The sequence below is a fragment of the Petaurus breviceps genome, unplaced genomic scaffold (assembly GCF_028583685.1).
Source record: "Petaurus breviceps papuanus isolate PSGF00001 unplaced genomic scaffold, PetGlider_PUasm1.0 216, whole genome shotgun sequence".
Classification (NCBI taxonomy): Eukaryota; Metazoa; Chordata; class Mammalia; order Diprotodontia; family Petauridae; genus Petaurus; species Petaurus breviceps.
The window spans coordinates 7,409,370-7,427,374 of NW_027185867.1; the positions used below are offsets into that span (position 1 = coordinate 7,409,370).

Sequence of the window (18,005 nt, forward strand, 5' to 3'; positions counted from 1 at the left end):
CCCAACTAGGAATTGGTTATATCACCTGCTATGGGCCTCACACAAATCAAATGGATGTTGGAGACAGCTGGAATCAGGACTCTTGAAAGGCACCCTAACACAATTTGGTCACCGAGGTGGCTTTGTTTCAATCTGTAGCCCCATCCAGTCTAAGTAGATGCTATGGATGCTCCATATGTCCCCCACTGGTCCCTCTAATGAGCTAAAGCTAAGATTTCACTGGTTTCAGGCTCCATTTATTAGAGTTCATGCAAGCTTTCCCTCTCCCCTGGAATCCCTTTTGTTACACTTTCTGATTCTGGTTACAATGTCTAAAGGCAGACAAAAGAAATGAAAAGCAGAGTGTTTATCTTCCCCATGGCTTCTCTGTACAAGAAGCTAGGATGCAAAAATTTAAGAAATACATAGTTATTATTCTTTAAAGCAGCTCTTTTGTGGTGACAAAGAATTGGAAATTGAGGGGGTGCCCATCAATTGGAGAACAGCTCAACAAGCTATGGCACATGAATGTAATGGAATACAATGATGAGCAGGCAGATTTCAGAAAAACCTAGACTTACATGAACTGATGCTGAGTAAAGTGAGCTGAACATTTTATAAAGTAACCATAACAGCAACATTGTGTGGAGATCAACTATGACAGACTTAGCTCTTCTCAGCAATACAAAGATTTAAGACAATTCCAAAAAACTCACAACTGAAAATATTATCCACATACAGAGAAAAAACTATGGACTCTGAATCCAGATCAAAGTATACTATTTTCACCTTTTTTTGGTGGTTTTTCCCTTTTGTTCTGATTCTTCTTTCACAACATGGCTAATGTGGAAATTTATGTAACATAATTGCACAGGTATGATCTATATTAGATTGCCTGCCATCTTGGGAAAGGGGGAGAGGAGGGGTGGAGAAAAATTTGGAACTCAAAATTTTGTGAAAAATAAATGTTGAAAACTATCTTTAATTGTAATTGGAAAAAATAAAATACTTTAAAAAAGTAATACATAGTTATTTCTGAAAACATAAATTCCAAAAATTCAAAATTTCCAACACAGTGAACAACTGTGATTCTATTCTCTACTTCAAAGTACAAGGGAGTTCTGGCCTCAGACAATTAACACCCACACAAAAAAACCTAGCCATGTAACCTTGGGCAAGTTACTTAACCCCAATTGCCCTCCAAAAAGGCAAAAAAAAAAAAAAAGTACAAGGGAACAAAACTATAGCTATAAATTTTTTTAAATATTAAGTCTAATATAAACTTTAATATAAAACTAAAAATCAGAACAATTCCTCTAAATTCTCTTTTCTCTTCATAACTGGCTACATATTGTTTTCTCAAGTAATTAAATTCTTCTCTTGACTCCATCCTCTTCACAATCCACTATGGAAAGAGGAAAAAAGAATCTAGCACTAGCCACTAAAACAGTATAAAACTGTGTGTGTGTGAATGGATGTCTACAAATAGACATATATCACATGTATGCATATATACATCTTTGGAGGGGAAGGGATTATACACAAACACACACATATACATAAAAAGATAGACATACAAATCCCTATAAAGACCAACTAGTTTTATTCTGTCTCAAGGTCAGCATGCTGTTGTAGAGATGCAACACATTTGTTAAAAAAAGGACTGTGTAAAAAACTATGGATAAATCAGTGCAAATCCATCATAACTGGAAAAATACCACACAATGAATATACTAATGACTGACTTACTGCACCACCTTCACATATGAAAGATTCTGTTATACACAGGTCTACCAGGTTCTCTAGACACATAATTTGAATTCCTTCTTCCTCCTATGTCTCTGTTCACACATAATATCTCTTCTGATCCCTCTATCTCCTCCACCTGTTAAAAAAAATCTATTCTTCCTTCAAGGTCCAACTCAAGTGACATCCCTTCTGCAGGAATCCTTGAAGCCTCTTTCCTCAGCTAGAAGCACCTAATACGCTCTATTTTGTATTGTGTATTGTCTACACCATTTATTTTCCTCCTTTTATGATAGGAAGTCATGTTTTTGTACTTCTTTCAGTGCCCAGTATAATGCTTTACACATATTAAGAGTTTAGCTTTAGTTCAATATGACTATGTCCAAACTGCTGTATAAGAACTATACTATGTTATACACACAGACATAAATAACTACTATTAAGAATAATGGCTGGCACTAGTGTCCTGGTTCTCCTCTTACCTCTCTGATTTCACCTTTAAAGTCTACTTCATTGCAATCCAGTTCGTGTCCACTAACCCTAGGTGTACTACAAAGTTCTGCCCTAGACACTTTTCTCTTCTCTTTCTAGGCAAGTTTACTTGTTGATCTCATCAGCTTTCATGGATTCATTTATTATCTCTATGCTGATGATTCTCACATCTACCTACCCTCTTCTCAACTCTGCTGACCTCTAGCTTTGCAACTCCAACTATCTATTAGAAATCTCAAAGTGGATATCTTTAGACATCTTAAATTCAACCTGTTGAAAATAATTCATTATTTTTCATCCCAAACCTTCTTCCTTATTTCCCTGTGGTAGAAGGGTACCTTCCTTCCTTCCAGTTAGCCAGGCTCACAAAGTGTCATCCTTAGCTCTTCACTCTCTATCACCCTCAACCTTACTTATAGGCAGTTGCTAAGGCCTGTCAATTTTATCTGTAACATCTCTCAAATATGCTTCTCTCTCCTGACACTGTAGGCTCTCATCACCTCAAGTCAGAATTGCTTCAATAGCCTACTGGTCTGCCTGCCACAAGTCTTTCCCACTCAAGTTCACCCTCCCCTCAGCTGTCAAGAGTGATCTTCCTGAAGTGCAGATGTGATCATAGCACCCCCAACCCTCCCTCGATAAACCTGGTACCTCCCTATGGTCTCCCATACTAAATACAAAGTCCTCTTTTGGGTGTTAAAGTTCCTCATTAACTTCCTCCCCCCTTTCCCAGTACTCTTCGATCCAGTGACACTGGCTTCCTTCCTTTTCCTTAAATAAGACCCTCCATCTCTAGACTCTGAGCATTTTCACTGGCATTGTCTGATGCTCAGGATCTTCTCTCTCCTCTCCTCATCTCTGCCTACTGACCTCCTTGGTTTCCTTCAAATCTCAGTCAAAATCCTACCATATTCTCTTTTTTCTGTTCTCCCTTATTGATACTGCCTTTTCTGTGAGATCATTTTTTTTTTTTTTGGTTAAGAAACCAATGTTTATTTTTCAATCATCATTTTTCCGACACTATTAGAGCATCTGGGTTTTAAGACCACTCTGTGGTAGTTCCTACCCACTCAGTGGCCTGAGCAGTAGGAGCTGCAGACCAGTCCTCAGTAGCTGGCTGAGCACTCCAATCTTCGGTGGGGAACTGCTGAATGGGCACAGACGGCACCTGTACTCCCTCAGACCAATCAGCCACCTCTGGTTGAGTAGCAGTGAATTCTGGGGCGGGGGCAGTCCATTCACCCTGAAACTCCTCCTTTGTCACTGCCTTCTCAGCTGCAGCCTGCTCTTCCTTTTCAATCTCCTCTGGATCCCTGTAGAAGTAAAGATCAGGCATAACCTCCCAGGGGTGTTCCCGGGAGATGGTACCACTCATCCGCAGGACTTCACGGGCCAGCAGCCACCACATCAGACCCACTGAATGAGCTCCCTTGTTGTTACATGGAATAGCAATGTCCACATAGCGAAGTGGGGAGTCTGTGTTGCATGGGGCAATGGTTGGGAGGTTAACATACGATGCTTCAGTCAGAGGCTGGTGATCTGTCCGAGGATCAGAGACCACCAAAAGGCGAGGCTCCCTGAAAGCTGCCTGAATCTGGTTAGTGAAGGTGCCCGGTGTGAAACGTCCAGCAATAGGTGTGGCGCCGGTGGCAGCAGCAAATTTCAGAACAGCTCGCTGGCCAGTGTTCCTGGATGAGATGACACTAACATCGGCTGGGTTTTCAATAGCAACCATGGCACGAGCCGCCAGCAGAAGTTTTTCCCAAGTTCTCTTCAAATTAATGATGTAGATGCCATCACTCTTTCTTTTGTAGATATACTGTTCCATCTGGAAGTCCAGATTGGTGCCGCCCAAATAGGTTCCTGCAGCCAGGAACTTGAGGACATCCTCCTCCTTCATCTGCAGGACATCTAGGGCTCCGGACATTGTGAAAGTTTCCCTTTAAAGTTACGACGGAAACCAAGAACAACGCCGTATGGAACCCTGCTCGGGGCAGTGCGGAAAAGCTGTGAGATCATTTCTAATTTATCCTCTCTATGTGTGTATATGTATGCATATACATATATACAGGATGTATAGACAATTATATATACACATATATACATACATAAGTGTGTGTACATATATGTATGTGGAGGGAGAGAGGAAGAAAGATAAACTGGATGTGTGTGTGTGTGTGTGTGTGTGTGTGTGTGTGTGTATTTCTTATGTAGGTATTTGCATGCTGTCTCCCTCTTTAGACTGTGAGCTCTTGGAGACCATGAACTGTCTTTTGGTGTCCCCCAATGTTGTCTGGCACATAGTAGGTAATCAAGCAATGTTTATGAACTGACTGACATAGTGCAAATCAGTGAACTTTAGGACAGATGATCTTTAAAGACCAGTTCTAAACAGTATGATCTTTTACCCCACTGCAGCTGGCTTATGAGACTTAGAAATACATGCAGGTCAAATGAAGTTCTTAGAATCTGAGTTATGGCTACTATTGTTATGGTTTCCTTACATTTCCAGTGGTGATGGGAACTGGGGACATTAAGGAGTATATTAGGAAGTCAGCTAAAAACCACAAGGAGGGGAAGAAGAGAAAGAAGAGTCACTTTAAAGTTGAGATAATCCTTCATAGTGAAGGGAGGGTGAATGTTCTGCAGAGCAGCTAGGAGTCTTAAATAAGAAAGTAATGCTGAAGAGAGGCCACATGGAGGCAGCAGAGGCTTAGAGACAATCTGAGCATGAGGATGGTCTTGTAACAAATGGGACAGAATGATACAAAGAAAATTTCAACAGGGGATCTTTATTTTGTTTTGGTAAAGATTTCAGTTGTATAAACAACCTAAAGACATTCTGCTTTCTTCCTTCACCTTTCCATTTATCATCATCATCATCACCACCATCATTATCCAAATTAAGCAAGCTATAAGTGTGGATTTTATGTAAATGTTTCAAAGATAAGTAGTTAAAAAAACAAACAAACCTATTTTCATAGAAGTCTGAAAGAATAAATGCTATAATGACAAATGGGAATTTTCCTTTGTTTGCCCTGAGAGAAAGGTTTTTAATTGAAAAATGTGTTCCCCCTGGGTAAAAGAATATCAAACAAAGGGGAAAAAAAGTACTTAAGAAAGTTTAGCCAAGTGACTATGGATTAGTCTGACAGAGTAATTAGGGTACTGGAAGTCAGCTCCAAATCTGATATCTCTTTCCAAAGATCTAGATGCATTGACGATAAATTCCGTAATTCTGTAAAACAGGCTTTAACCTATATGATTTAGCATTCTTTTATTTGATTCACTGTTGGTTTCTTGAATAAGCAAAAACTTTCCAGACAGCTTGTTTAAATAAAATTTAATGTCATATTAATTTAAAGGATTTTTTAAGAAAGAAAATTTCCATTTCTTTCATTAATTAAACATTTCTTAAATGATTACTATGGGAAATTAGGCTAGCTATAAGAGAGACAGAAAGATATAAGACAGTCCCTGACCTTAAGTAGCTTATAAATCTAGTAAGAATAATATATAAAAACAAAAATTATAATATGAAGTTGAATATAATAACAATCTAAATTTATATAGCATTTTACCATTTATAAAATATTTAACTCAAAGCAACCCTGGAAGGTAAGTAATTCAAGTATCACAACTCCCACTTAAGAAATGGGGAAAGAAGCTCAGAGAGGTTAATAATGCAATCTAGGGCAGAAAGGAAGTAAGCAGAAATATGTATAGTGATATAAAAGCAGGTAGGAGAAAGATAGCTATAATTAGCAGTTCTCCAACTTTTTTGCTCCCATGACCCCTTTACATTTGAAAAAAGTGAGTACCCCAAATAGTTTTGATTTATGTAGGTTATATCCAACGGTATGCTCAGAAGCAATAATAAAAATTTTGGCTGTGAGCATTTACACCTCAAAAATTTGTCAATCTTTACAAATTTGGGCTTGATTTATTGTTTTGTTGATTATCTAGACTTAATAATGTCTAGTCTTAATAATGCATATTGAACTTAAAAGTGGGTGTGCACACATTTTCCCCCTGGAAAACCCAGTGGTTAAACATTTACCAGTATGCACCCAACTATATTCTAGTGATATTTACTGTATTAGAAATCAAAATTGCTAAACTTTAAAAATATTTAATTAACTTACTTTAAATTAATAATAAATCTATCACATGTTAATACAAATAACATCTTTTTTTATGAAAAATAGCTATATTTCATCCTAAAAAAACTTAGAAAAAAATGCTGAGAAAAGTGGCATTGTTTTACATATTTTTTAAATGTCTGATTTAATAAAAGAACAGATACCAGCTTCTACAACAAATCCATGGTGATACATTGTTTTGGTTTATTTATACATAAAGAAAAGCAGGCCTAATACAAATAAATTTGTATATATACTTATACAAATAAGTAGCTGAAAGATAGAAGAGTAAATAATGTGTAAGTATTATGATGAAAATAGTTTTGACCTTGTGGACACCCAGAAAGGGTCTTGAGCACCTAACAAGTCTGCAGACTACACATTTGAGAACCACTGTCTATATCGATAGAATTCAAGGAAATGGAATTTCAAATATTCTTAATATTCCCAAATTTCTGAGACAACTTGTTCATTGCCAAATCCAGTGGATCTTTATCAGTCATCATCCTCCTTGACCTCTCTGTAGGATCTGACAGTTACTGTGACTTTTTCCCTCTCTTGTCTTCCATAATCCTCAGCTTCTTTTCTGTCTCCTTTATGGGCTCGTCCTCTTTCCAGTCTCTTAACCCTGACATTCCTTAAATTTTTCTAGGAGATATTTAACTTGAAGAGAATAAGATTTGGAGAAGATGTGACAGTTTTCAAGTATTTGAAGGACTATCTCCTATGGAAAAGGCCTTGGGGAGACTGTTCTGTTTTGTCCAAGAAAGCAGAAATATAAGCAATGGGTAAAATTGCAATAAGGCAAATTTAACTCTCAATAAAAATCAGGCCCTTTAAATGGATGTCCCCCAAGGCTCTACCCTGGGCTGACTTTTTTTTTTTTCAACCTCCTTCATCTATACACTTTCACTTGGCAATCTCTTCAGCTCTCCAGAATTGAATTATCTTATCTGAGCTAAAGGTTCTCAGATCTATTTATCCAGCATTAATCTCTCTTCTGAACTCCAATCTCATGTCTCTAACCTGCCCACTGAACATCTTGAATTGGATATCTTTAGAACTCTTAAAATCAATATGACCCAAAACTATATTTACTAGATGTTAATTACAAAGTTTCTACACAATTAAAGATCAAGATTAGTGAATTGAAAATGAATGATGCACTCCTGGTACACATTACAAGTAAGGTTGAACCTATTATATTTTCTAGTTATTTATTCTTAAAATATAATTTAACCTTAAATATGATAGGAATGATGCCTTCACATACTTTCACTGTCAGGATTAGGGACAGTGAAATCCACCCCATACATGAAACAAGCCTTCCCTTTACAATATACAGAATTGGTATCAAGTTTTCAGAGAGATACTTAACTGGGGATGAATAGGAATAGGGACTCAACCTGACACAAGAAACTCCTGAATGAGGAAACTCTCTCTACCAACTGAAACTGGAACCTTCTCTTCATTTTATAAGCTTAGAGAATGATCTATATCATATTAAGATGCTAAGTGACTTGCTCAGGGTCACACAATTAGTAAGTATCAGAGCTGGGACATGAACTCAGGGACTCGCAGCTTCAAGGTTGGCTTTCTGTCCATTACATAATGCATGCAGCACATGAGACAGAAATGATTAACTGATGGTGCAAGGTTTTGAGGGAGCCAAGATGGGAATAGATCAAAGACCTAGATATCCCAGATATGTTTCTCCTTCATGTTTGTTGAGAATATTTTTCTTCTGCTCTAACAAAGTTCCCCAAGGCAGCAGGGATGAGAGACATGATGCTTAATTGTGCTGACAAGGTGCCCCACATACTGAGAAGACACAAAGGTGTTTTAGTTTAATGACTAAAAAAGACCTGTTTTACTTCTAAAGGAATTATATAGGGTAACCAATCAGGTAATTGTTAGTGTCAACAACTCTCAATTCCTTGACACAGACATATGTTAAAGAAAAATGAATGATTTAGGTGATACTGTCCAGGATAACCATTTATGACCAATGCATCAGTCACTTGAGTACTACTTTAATGCCTTCTTAAAAAGTAGAGGTGACCCTGGACTCTACAAGGCTTTACTAATGAAATAGAAGGTCTGGCAGAGTCAGGGCACAAAGGCATTGTAATTATGAGCCAAGTAGGGAAAACTGTATGTCTTTCATCCAAGGATGTCTTTGGTATTTATGGGTTGATATTTCTAGAAACCACCACTGCTTCTGGTGATCCACTCTCCTGAAGTCCACTCCAGCCACTGCTGGTCAGGGATGCCCTGGGGCTAAAAATGTGGGGCTCTCAGGGCTGGGCTTGGCTCCCAGCATGCTGCGATGGACCTTTCCTGCTGGGCTGCCAGTAGGCCTTCAGTGGGAGATTTGTTTCTCTGTGTCACTTTGTGGGTTCTATAGATCTAAAACTTGTTTAGAGTCATATTTTATAGGTATTTGAGGTGGTTATGGGGGGGATCTCACAGTTTTCCTGCTTCTACGCTGCCATCGTGGCTCTGCCTACTAGTGGGTCAGTCATTTTTTGAAGTTTCTATGTCCTATTAACTGAATTAGATCTGCCTTGAGAAGCAGTGGTAGAACTGAGACCTATTGTGTTTTTAAGTAGTTCCAGGTCTTACCAGGTGACCAGGCTACTCCATAAGACAGGAAATTATATCTTATTCTGAGGTTTATTGTAATAAAATACATAGTCCTAAGGGACAGCTCTGCTGACTCCATGAATCATTTTATGGGATGGCTTTTCTACCTTGATCCTATGATTTATTCTTACCATACTATAACAAGAATGGCAAACACATAACCAAAACACTGCCTTCTCTTTAGATAGGGCTTCTTCTGGGAAACTCCCACCAATTAATATAGAGAAAAGACTACAGCAGCCCTTGTTACAGCCAAAGAGGTCCCTTCCCAAAGAACTAGGGACCTTAGGCTGTTATGTTTGACCATTACACTTGCCTCAAAAGTGTTCTTGAACTTTTGTGTGCTGAATATTTGGGTTTATTGTTGATTATAATGGCTTGAAAGTTAGCTCTGCAACTACATTTTGGTGCTGTTGTCACCACTCTGCCCAAGGGGTTAAGTCTGCAAAGTATAATTGTCTCACATGAGTTTGCCTAAATTTCAGAGTTCCCTTTTTCTAAAACAGTTTTATCTCTGTAAATGATTGTATTGGAGTGCCAACTAGTAATCTGTTTTCCTTTTTTGAAGTTGCACTTAGGATTGCCATTCTGAAGCATCACACTTCAAATATCTATCTAAACTCTTTCTTGGTTTTGATAGAATTTTTACAAGAGTGATTTTTTAAATTGCCTATTCCTTTGAAATAGCATTTAAGTATTCTTTTTGAGAAACAGATGTGATTTAATATCTGTGGGGGGCAGGGTTTAATAGAGTTTTTCCTTCTTTACCAAAGTAAAGGTCAGGGAAGAATTCTGTTGGAACTGGGAGAGACAGAGGTGCAGTTGGGCTTCAGCCCTCAGAGAGAGAAGTGGTGAAGGTGCTGCAGCTGTGCAGCTGCTTCCACAGGGCTGCTTCAGAGCTCCTGGCCTGCAGATCATAGAGGGACCAGGCGACCATTTGGGAGGGTAATAGCTCCTGCCTTGACCTGCCTGGATCTGGATCGCTGTCTGGGATGGAGGTTCTGGTGTGTGTGACCAGTGAGCCAGAGTTTGTGGGGGGACACAGCGAGGGCACCCAACTAAAAGCTCTGGCAGCTGACAAAACCCTAGTGATTTAGGACAAAGCTCTAAAAGTCAAGTAATTGAGTAGCAACATGAGCAAACAAAGGAAGCAAAGCAAGCACAGCAATACAGCATTAGATTCCTTTTTTGGGGACACAAAGTATCAAAGCATGGAAGAGGGGGAAGATGGTGAAGTCAGAACTCCTGCACCAAAAGCTTCCAAGAAAAATATGAACTCGTTACAGGCCATGGAGGAGCTCAAGAAGGATTTTGAAAATCAAGTGAGAGAAGTGGAGAAAACATTGGGAAGAGAAATGAGAACGAAGCAAGAAAATCATGAGGGGTAGCTGGGTGGCGCAGTGAATAGAGCGCTGGTCTTGGAGTTCGGAGGACTTGAGTTCAGATCTGGTCTCAGACATTTAACACAGAACTAGCCATGTGACCTTGGGCAAGTCGATTAACCCCAATTGTCCTAACTTACCCCCTCCAAAAAGCAAAAGAAAGGGAAAGAAAATCATGAAAACAGAGTCCAAATGAAAAAAAATAGAATGCAATGTGAACTATCTCATTGGAAAAAAAAATGACCTGGAAAAGAGATCCAGGAAAGATAATTTAAAACTTATTGGACTACCTGAAAACCACAATCAAAAAAAAGAACCTAGAAATCATCATTCAAGAAATTCAAGGAAAATTTCCCTGAAATTTTAGAACCAGAGGGCAAAATAGAAACTGAAAACATTCACTGATTGATCACCTCTTGAAAAAGATCCTAAAAAGAAAACTTCTAAGAATATTATAGACAGGTTCCAGAAATTCCCAGATCAAGGAAAAAATATTACAAGCAGCCAAGAAGAAACAATTTGAATACTGTAGAAACACAATCAGGATAACACAAGATCTAGCAGCTTCTACATTGAGGGACTGAAGGGCTTGGAATATGATATTCTGGAGGTCAAAAGAACTAAGACTAAAACCAAGAATCACCTACCCAGCAAAACTGAGTATCATGTTTCAGGGGAAAATATGGTCATTCAATGAAATAGAGGACTTTCAAGCTTTCTTGATGGAAAAACCAGAGTTGAATAGAAAATCTGACATTCAAATAGAAGAAGCAAGAGAAGCATGAGAAGGTAAACAGGGAAATCCTAAGGAACTTATCAAAGTTGAACTATTAACATTCCTATATGGAAAAACAATTGTAACTTATGAAACTTTTCCCAGTATGAGGATAGTTAAAGGGAATATAAATTTATATATATATATATGTATACATACATATATTTGCTTATATAGGAGGGTATATGAGCATATGAATACATATGTGTATGTGTGTACCGGTGTACATATAAAGTGGGTACAGGATCAATTGAATAAGAAGGGATGATACTTAAAAGGTGAAATCAAGAGGTGAGAAAGAAATATAATGAGAGGAGATGGGGAGAGACAGAATGGGGTAAATTATTTCATATAGAAAAGGCATGGGAAAACTGTTACAATGGAGGGGAAGAACAGGAAGACAAAAGGGGTCAACCTTACTTCCACTGAATTTGGCTTAGGGAGGCAATGACATTCACACTAAATTGGGTATCTTGCCCTACAGCAGAGTAGGGAGGAAGGGAATGAGAGGGGAGATGACAGAGAAGAGGGCAGATATGGGGGGAAGGTATTTAGAAGCACACATTTTTGAAAAGTCAAAGTAGAGAATAGAACAAGTAGGGGACAGGATAGGATGGAGGGAAATATAGTCAGTCTTCCACAATATATCCACTATGGAAATGTTTTGCATAGCAACACATGTGCAATTGAATTGCTTATCTTCCCAGTAAGGAAGGGAAAGAATCTGGAACTCAAAAGTTTTAAAATCAAATTTTTTTTTTTAAATCATCATCATTATTATTTTTACATGCAACTGGGAAATAAGATACACAAGCATGGGGGTATGGAGATCCATCTTGCCCTACTGACAAGTCAGAGGCGGGAAGGAGGAGGATATAGAACATAGCAGATTGGGGGAGGGGCAAACAGTGGGATTATTGTTTTGGGGTGGCGGGTAGGTGAAAGAAGGGGAGAAAATCTGTAACTCAAAATCTTGTGGAAATGAATGTTGCAAATAAAAAATAAACAAAATTTAATTCAAAAACAAAGAATACATTTTCTTGGCATAAGTTTACATTAAAAGTTTGTCAGTATTTTAAAAAAATGACCCCTCTGGGGTGGAATTACTGAGGTAACAGAACTGTAAAAGTAACTTAGACCAAATAATCCCATTCTCTGTCTCAATTGTCCTTGCTTTTCCCCAATCTAAGAAAACAGTATTTCCCATGAAAAATTTTCTTCCCCTTAGCCCTTTCCAATGCACAAAATAAATATAAAAGCTATGAAGGTTCCTTCCATGCTAAAACAGAAGGCAAAGGAATCCAAACCTGATTCCTTTGGATAACTCAAGAATGAAAACAATATGATATTCACTGCTATAGGAATCACAGTAACATACTGTGTTATATGGTTGGGTTAAGTCAAGTTAAGTGGTCCATTTGATACGTTCAAAGAATAGTGCTGGTCTTAGAGTCAGAAAGAAATGGTCTATACCTTAGCCTCAGACACTAGCTGTGTTACCCTGGGCAAGTCACTTAGCTGGCAAATCTCTAAGACTCAGTCGAGTTATTGTAATGTTAATAGAATGTGAAGATCTTTCCGGCCCATTAAAAGGCCTATGTGACCTGTTTTGCACTAACTACTGTGATGGAGCTTGAGTCACAATGTGATTGAGTCACATGGTGGGAGGAGCTTGCCGAAAGGGTGAGGCAGGAAAGGTAGAGCAGGAAGATAGAGTGAGGCAAAGCTGAGACAGTGCAGCTAGCTTGAGTGAGAGAGGGAGGAATTTTGCTTAGGGGGGTTTTTTTGTGGGAAGGCCTAACAGAGGGAAGACTTAGGGATGTCAGTGCTTCTTGGATTGGTGATGTGTATAAACTTCTCCGTTACCATGGTGGAATTGGCTTTTTAGTATCTGAAGAAATATTTTGGTTTTGCCTTTGAGAAAGAGAGTTATTTATATTTTGCAAATTTACCATGGAAATACACATGCATATTCATAGCAGCTGCTGTAGGTATTGCATTGGTCATATATTTGGTTTCAGGAACAGGATCACAAAATATAAAACTTGGATCTCTACTTGGAGATAGGAAGGCTCTAGAGAGTAAACAGGTATTCCAGGATGGGTGGATTTACCTTATTCCTCCCTGGTGAGAGAATGGGCTAAAAGCACAAGACTTTGTGAAAACTGAGAACCGAGGCTACAGAAGGGAGAACCTAGAGATTTGGAAAGATGCTTGCAAGGAATACCAATAGAACCAAGGAAAGAAATGGCAGGGGTGTGTAGAAGAAGATGGGCATTATTAGCAAGTTATAGTATTATATGTAAAAGTAGAGACAAATTGCTGGAGGAAAAGGTTCAGCTGGAAAAGGAAATAGTTGATTTGCATGAGAAGCTTTCTATGCTATGTCTGAACTTTCCTTTAGAATAGCAAGCTAGAAAGTAACAAGTGGTAGAAGAAAAGGCAGCTGTAAGTTTAGCTCAGAAAAAGAATAGAAAAGTTAACAAGAGAAAAGTGCATGCAACCTTTGCAAGTGTGGGTCCTGATTGGGCCCCGGACACCTAGGAGGAATATGCATGGGAGGAAAAAGAAACAAATTTAGATGAGGAGGTTTCTAGGAATGCAGACATTTGTACAGTACTATAAAGGAAGCAAGAGAACCAGGGAGGCCACACATTGTTTAAGGAAATACTGAGGATTTAAGTCAGCAGGAGACCCCATATCAGTTTAACCATGTACTTGGAAAAATGGATCAACTACTATAACTAGGGCATTAATAAATACTGGGGCAGAAGCCTCTCTTATATATGGAAATCCTGATAAATTTAAACATGAAACTCCTATTACCATCACAGAACTGGGAGAGGCTAAAATATCTGCCAGACAAGTTAAACTAATGATGAAAATCGGACAATAACCTAAGAAAGAATATACCTTGGTAACTGTACCTGTTCCTGAATACATCACTGGAATAGATAGAGGCATGAATTTAAATTTACCCAAGGGAAGATACCAATTTGCAGTAAGGAAGATAAGAATTAATACATTTTTAGGGGGCAAAATAAAAATGGACCCAATCACTGTTACCTGAACCTTCTGAAGTAATTACTTTAAAACAGTATTGTGTGCCAGGTGGGCAAGATGAAATTACCAATACTATAAAGGAATATGCTGAGGCAGGAGTTATAGGCTCTATAACCACTAGATGATTCCTGTCTGGTTAGTACAAAAGTCATATGGGATGTGGAGAATGACAGTGGATTATAGCCAACTGATGTATGCTGCTGTTCCAGATACCTTACCTTAACAGAAAGGATCCAGAAGTATGATGGGACTTGGTATGCAGTTATTGATTTAGCAAAAGCTTTCTTTACTATACTAACAGATTCTAAACAGTGGGAGCAGTTTGCTTTCTCTTGACAGGGCAGACAATATACTTTTACCCACTTGCCACAAGGATATCTGCAAAATCCTACTATTTGTCATAAGACCGTGGATGAACATTTGGATGAATTAGAACTACCAGTATACAACTTACCTACTATATAGATGATATTATGATACAGAGAAAAAAATGCAGAAGTGAAGAGTTTGATGCTTCTAATTGTGCATATAGAAAGGCAAAGGGTGGAAAGTTAACCCTGTAAAGATTTAAGGACCAGCTCAAACAGTAAAATTTTTAGGCATACAATGGGATAAGGGGATGTGAGAGATTCTCCTGAAAGACTGACAAAAGATTCAGGATTTTCCCATCCCTACCTATTAGAAAAAGGCCGAAAAGTTTACAAGATTATTTGGATATTGGAGATATCACATACCATATTTAGGACAGATTTTGAAGTCCTTATATAAGGTTACTAGGAAGAAAGAGGAATTTGATTGGGAATTTTAGCAGAGTAAAGCTTTTGAAGAAGCCAAGGCTGCTACACAGGTGGCCCTAGATTTATGGTCTATGCAAAGTGACCTGGTAGAATTACAAGTGAACATAGAGGATGATTATGCAAACTGGAGTTTATGGCAAAAACAACAAAGCCAAAATTTACCCTTAGGATTTTGGTCTAGGAAACTCCCTTCATCTGGAGTTCAACATAACCATTTTGAATTTACCCTTGGTAGAGACTGAACAATTGACTCTGGGTCATGAAGTAATATTAAGGCTTGGAATCTCAATTATGACCTGAGTAATGAGCACCCCAGCTTCTCAGAGAAGTGGATACGCAAAAGAGGCTAGCATTGTTAAAAGGAAAATGGTACTTTCAAAACAGATCTAAAATAGGTAAAAGTGAGTGTCTGCTTTACATGAATCTATCTATAGCAAATATAGAAATTGAGGGAAATGATACATCCTCTGAACCAAAGCAACAGTTCTATGTTGTTTAATATACATTATCCCTTAATTTCATTACCTTTGAAATGTGACTCATTGTCACTTTGAATCTGCATTGGGATTCCATAATATAGACTTATGAGACCTAGAGTTTTACAGGTGTTTTTCTGGGTCACATTCTTATAAACATAAGCCACTATTACACCTCAATAGGTGTCAACACAAGTACATATAAATTTGCATTCTTTTTTTTTTTGAGGGCTATGGTGATATTTTATTTTATTTTCCAAATGCTTTATTAACTTCTGATTTACATCATTCATTTCTGCCAGATATTGAGTTACAAATTTTCTCCCTGTACTAAGCTTTTAGTAATCTAATAAGCTCATAATAGCCAGATTTATTTCTGATCTCCAAAAACTAAATTGTGAGTCATTCAGGAAGCATTTCATTACTTATGGATCTTCTGGTTTGAGGACTCCATTCAGCAATGCAAATCATAACTATATTGCCAATATGATACCCATGGCAGTTGCTATCAATATGCATGTGTATTTCCAGGGCAAATTTGCAAAATGTAAATAACTTTCTCCCTCAGAGGCAAAACCAAAATATTTCTTCAGATACCAGAATGCCAGTTCCACCATGGTAACAAAGAAGTTTATACACATCACCAATCCAGGGAGCAATGACATCTCCAAGTCTTCCCTATATTATATCTCCCCACAAACAAACTCCCCTAGGAGAAATTCCTCCCTCTCTCACTCAAGCTAGCTGCTCTGACTCAGATCTACCTTACTCTCTCCCAACCCTGCCTCTTTCTTCCTACTCCGCCCATTTAGTATGCTCCTCCCAGCATGGGCTTCATGTAACTCAGGCTCCATAACAGCAGTCAGCTGGACCAAAGCTCAGAGCAGGTCACACAGGCCTATTAATGGGCAGGAAAGATCTTCCCATTCCATTTACATTACATTGGGTCCCAAGATCTTTCCTGTCTTGTAGGAACAGTTACAGTAGGACCAGATACAGGGATACAATTTCTACAGCAACAACCCTGTAAAGACAAACAGTTCTGAAGGACTTGAGAACTCGAATTAATTCAATGAACTACAATTTCAGAGAAGTGATAAAGCATACTGCACATCACCTGAGAGATAAAAGATACAGATTAAATATATATTTTGTTATGGCCAAGGAAGGAATTTGTTTTCCTTGACTATAGTTATAAGGGTTTTGTGTTTCTTTTCTCCTCACTAATTTGAGGTACGGGAAGTAGAGAAAGAAAGAAAAGAAATGTTTGTTAATTTAAAAATATTAAATTAAAAAACTGCATCTACTTTTCTTTAATGGATTTGTGGTAGCCTCTTAGAAAAAGCTGGTCATAAACTAATAGTATTTTTACTTTCCCTTCTGGGCATATGGAAAAAAACGGGTTTGAGCTGTCCTCATTGTTTGTACTGGTATATGGTATCAATAAAACTGGCCGTGGTGTTTACTCTAGAACCTTTTAGTTATAGAAGAGATCAGCACAGGAATATCAGAACACATTCCATTCATAAAAATAAAATTGATGCATGCACTTTGGGAATGTGAAAACAACAGTAGAGGCAAGAAAATACAATGTTTCATTGTATTCATAAGTATATGTTGCTTTGTAGGTCCATACATAGTGAATTATATTGTGAGCCATATATGTAATAAACACTACTTGCTTGACCTAGTTTACTGTTTTAAGTTATAGATAGGCAGAAAGATCTACCGTGTTTCCCCAATAAGACACTGTCTTATTATTTTTTTGGACAGAAAAACAACAGAGGGCTTATTTTCAGGGGAGGGCTTATTTTAATGAACATTGACAGCAATTTTAATAAACAGGTAAATGTGAACAAAAAAATGTACCTTTATTCAATAAGCAAATCACTGGGGAAGAACAGGATGACGCGCTCACTGCTGCAGCTCTGATTGGATGCAGCTCGGAGCGCTGCGTGCGTTTCATGGGGGGGGGACGGGGGACGGTACATACAGAGGGTACTGTAATGTAGCGTGTAGCGCAGGGGATCACCTTCACTACAGTAGCAATCTCAATAGGGCTTAATTTCGGGGGAGGGCTTATTTTAGAGGAATCTTACACAGTAAGGGGAGGGCTTATTTTCAGGATAGGTCTTATTATCGGGGAAACACGGTATCTATCTATCTGTATGTGTGTGCATATATATACATATATATGCACACACACATACATATGTGCATGCATATATAGATACATCTATATCTTTGTGAATGACAGGGCCATACAAAGGATGATGCTTTAGAAAATTTGTGCACAGAAATAGTAAGCCAAAATAAATACCGGCAAATGTGAAAAATTTCAGAAGTTCTCATCTTTCATAGACAAATCTTTTACACAATTACCTGGGAGAATTTTCAACAAGCACAAAGAGATACACCCCATTCAGTTGGCAGTGTAATTTGTGGAGAGAAAAAGTTTTTTCTCTGACCATATTTTAAGAGAGTTGAGAAATAAAGTACAATTAAAT

The 18,005-nt window shown here is 38.1% G+C and overlaps 2 protein-coding genes across 13 annotated transcripts in view; both read right to left on the reverse strand.

The window, feature by feature from the left end:
• Positions 1 to 18,005, reverse strand: part of ERC1 (ELKS/RAB6-interacting/CAST family member 1) — a 496,604-nt gene that overhangs the window by 189,388 nt on the left and 289,211 nt on the right. The gene's annotated exons all lie outside the window — the stretch shown is intronic.
• Positions 3,179 to 4,162, reverse strand: LOC138165924 (small ribosomal subunit protein uS2-like). The gene has a single exon (XM_069094333.1). It carries the CDS (start codon positions 4,142 to 4,144, stop codon positions 3,257 to 3,259), a length of 888 nt encoding a protein of 295 aa, XP_068950434.1. The 5' UTR covers positions 4,145 to 4,162; the 3' UTR covers positions 3,179 to 3,256.

What these genes read in the sequence shown, in the direction of transcription:
- LOC138165924 (XM_069094333.1), bottom strand. Translation starts at nt 4,144, where the DNA reads ATGTCCGGAGCCCTAGATGTCCTGCAGATGAAGGAGGAGGATGTCCTC.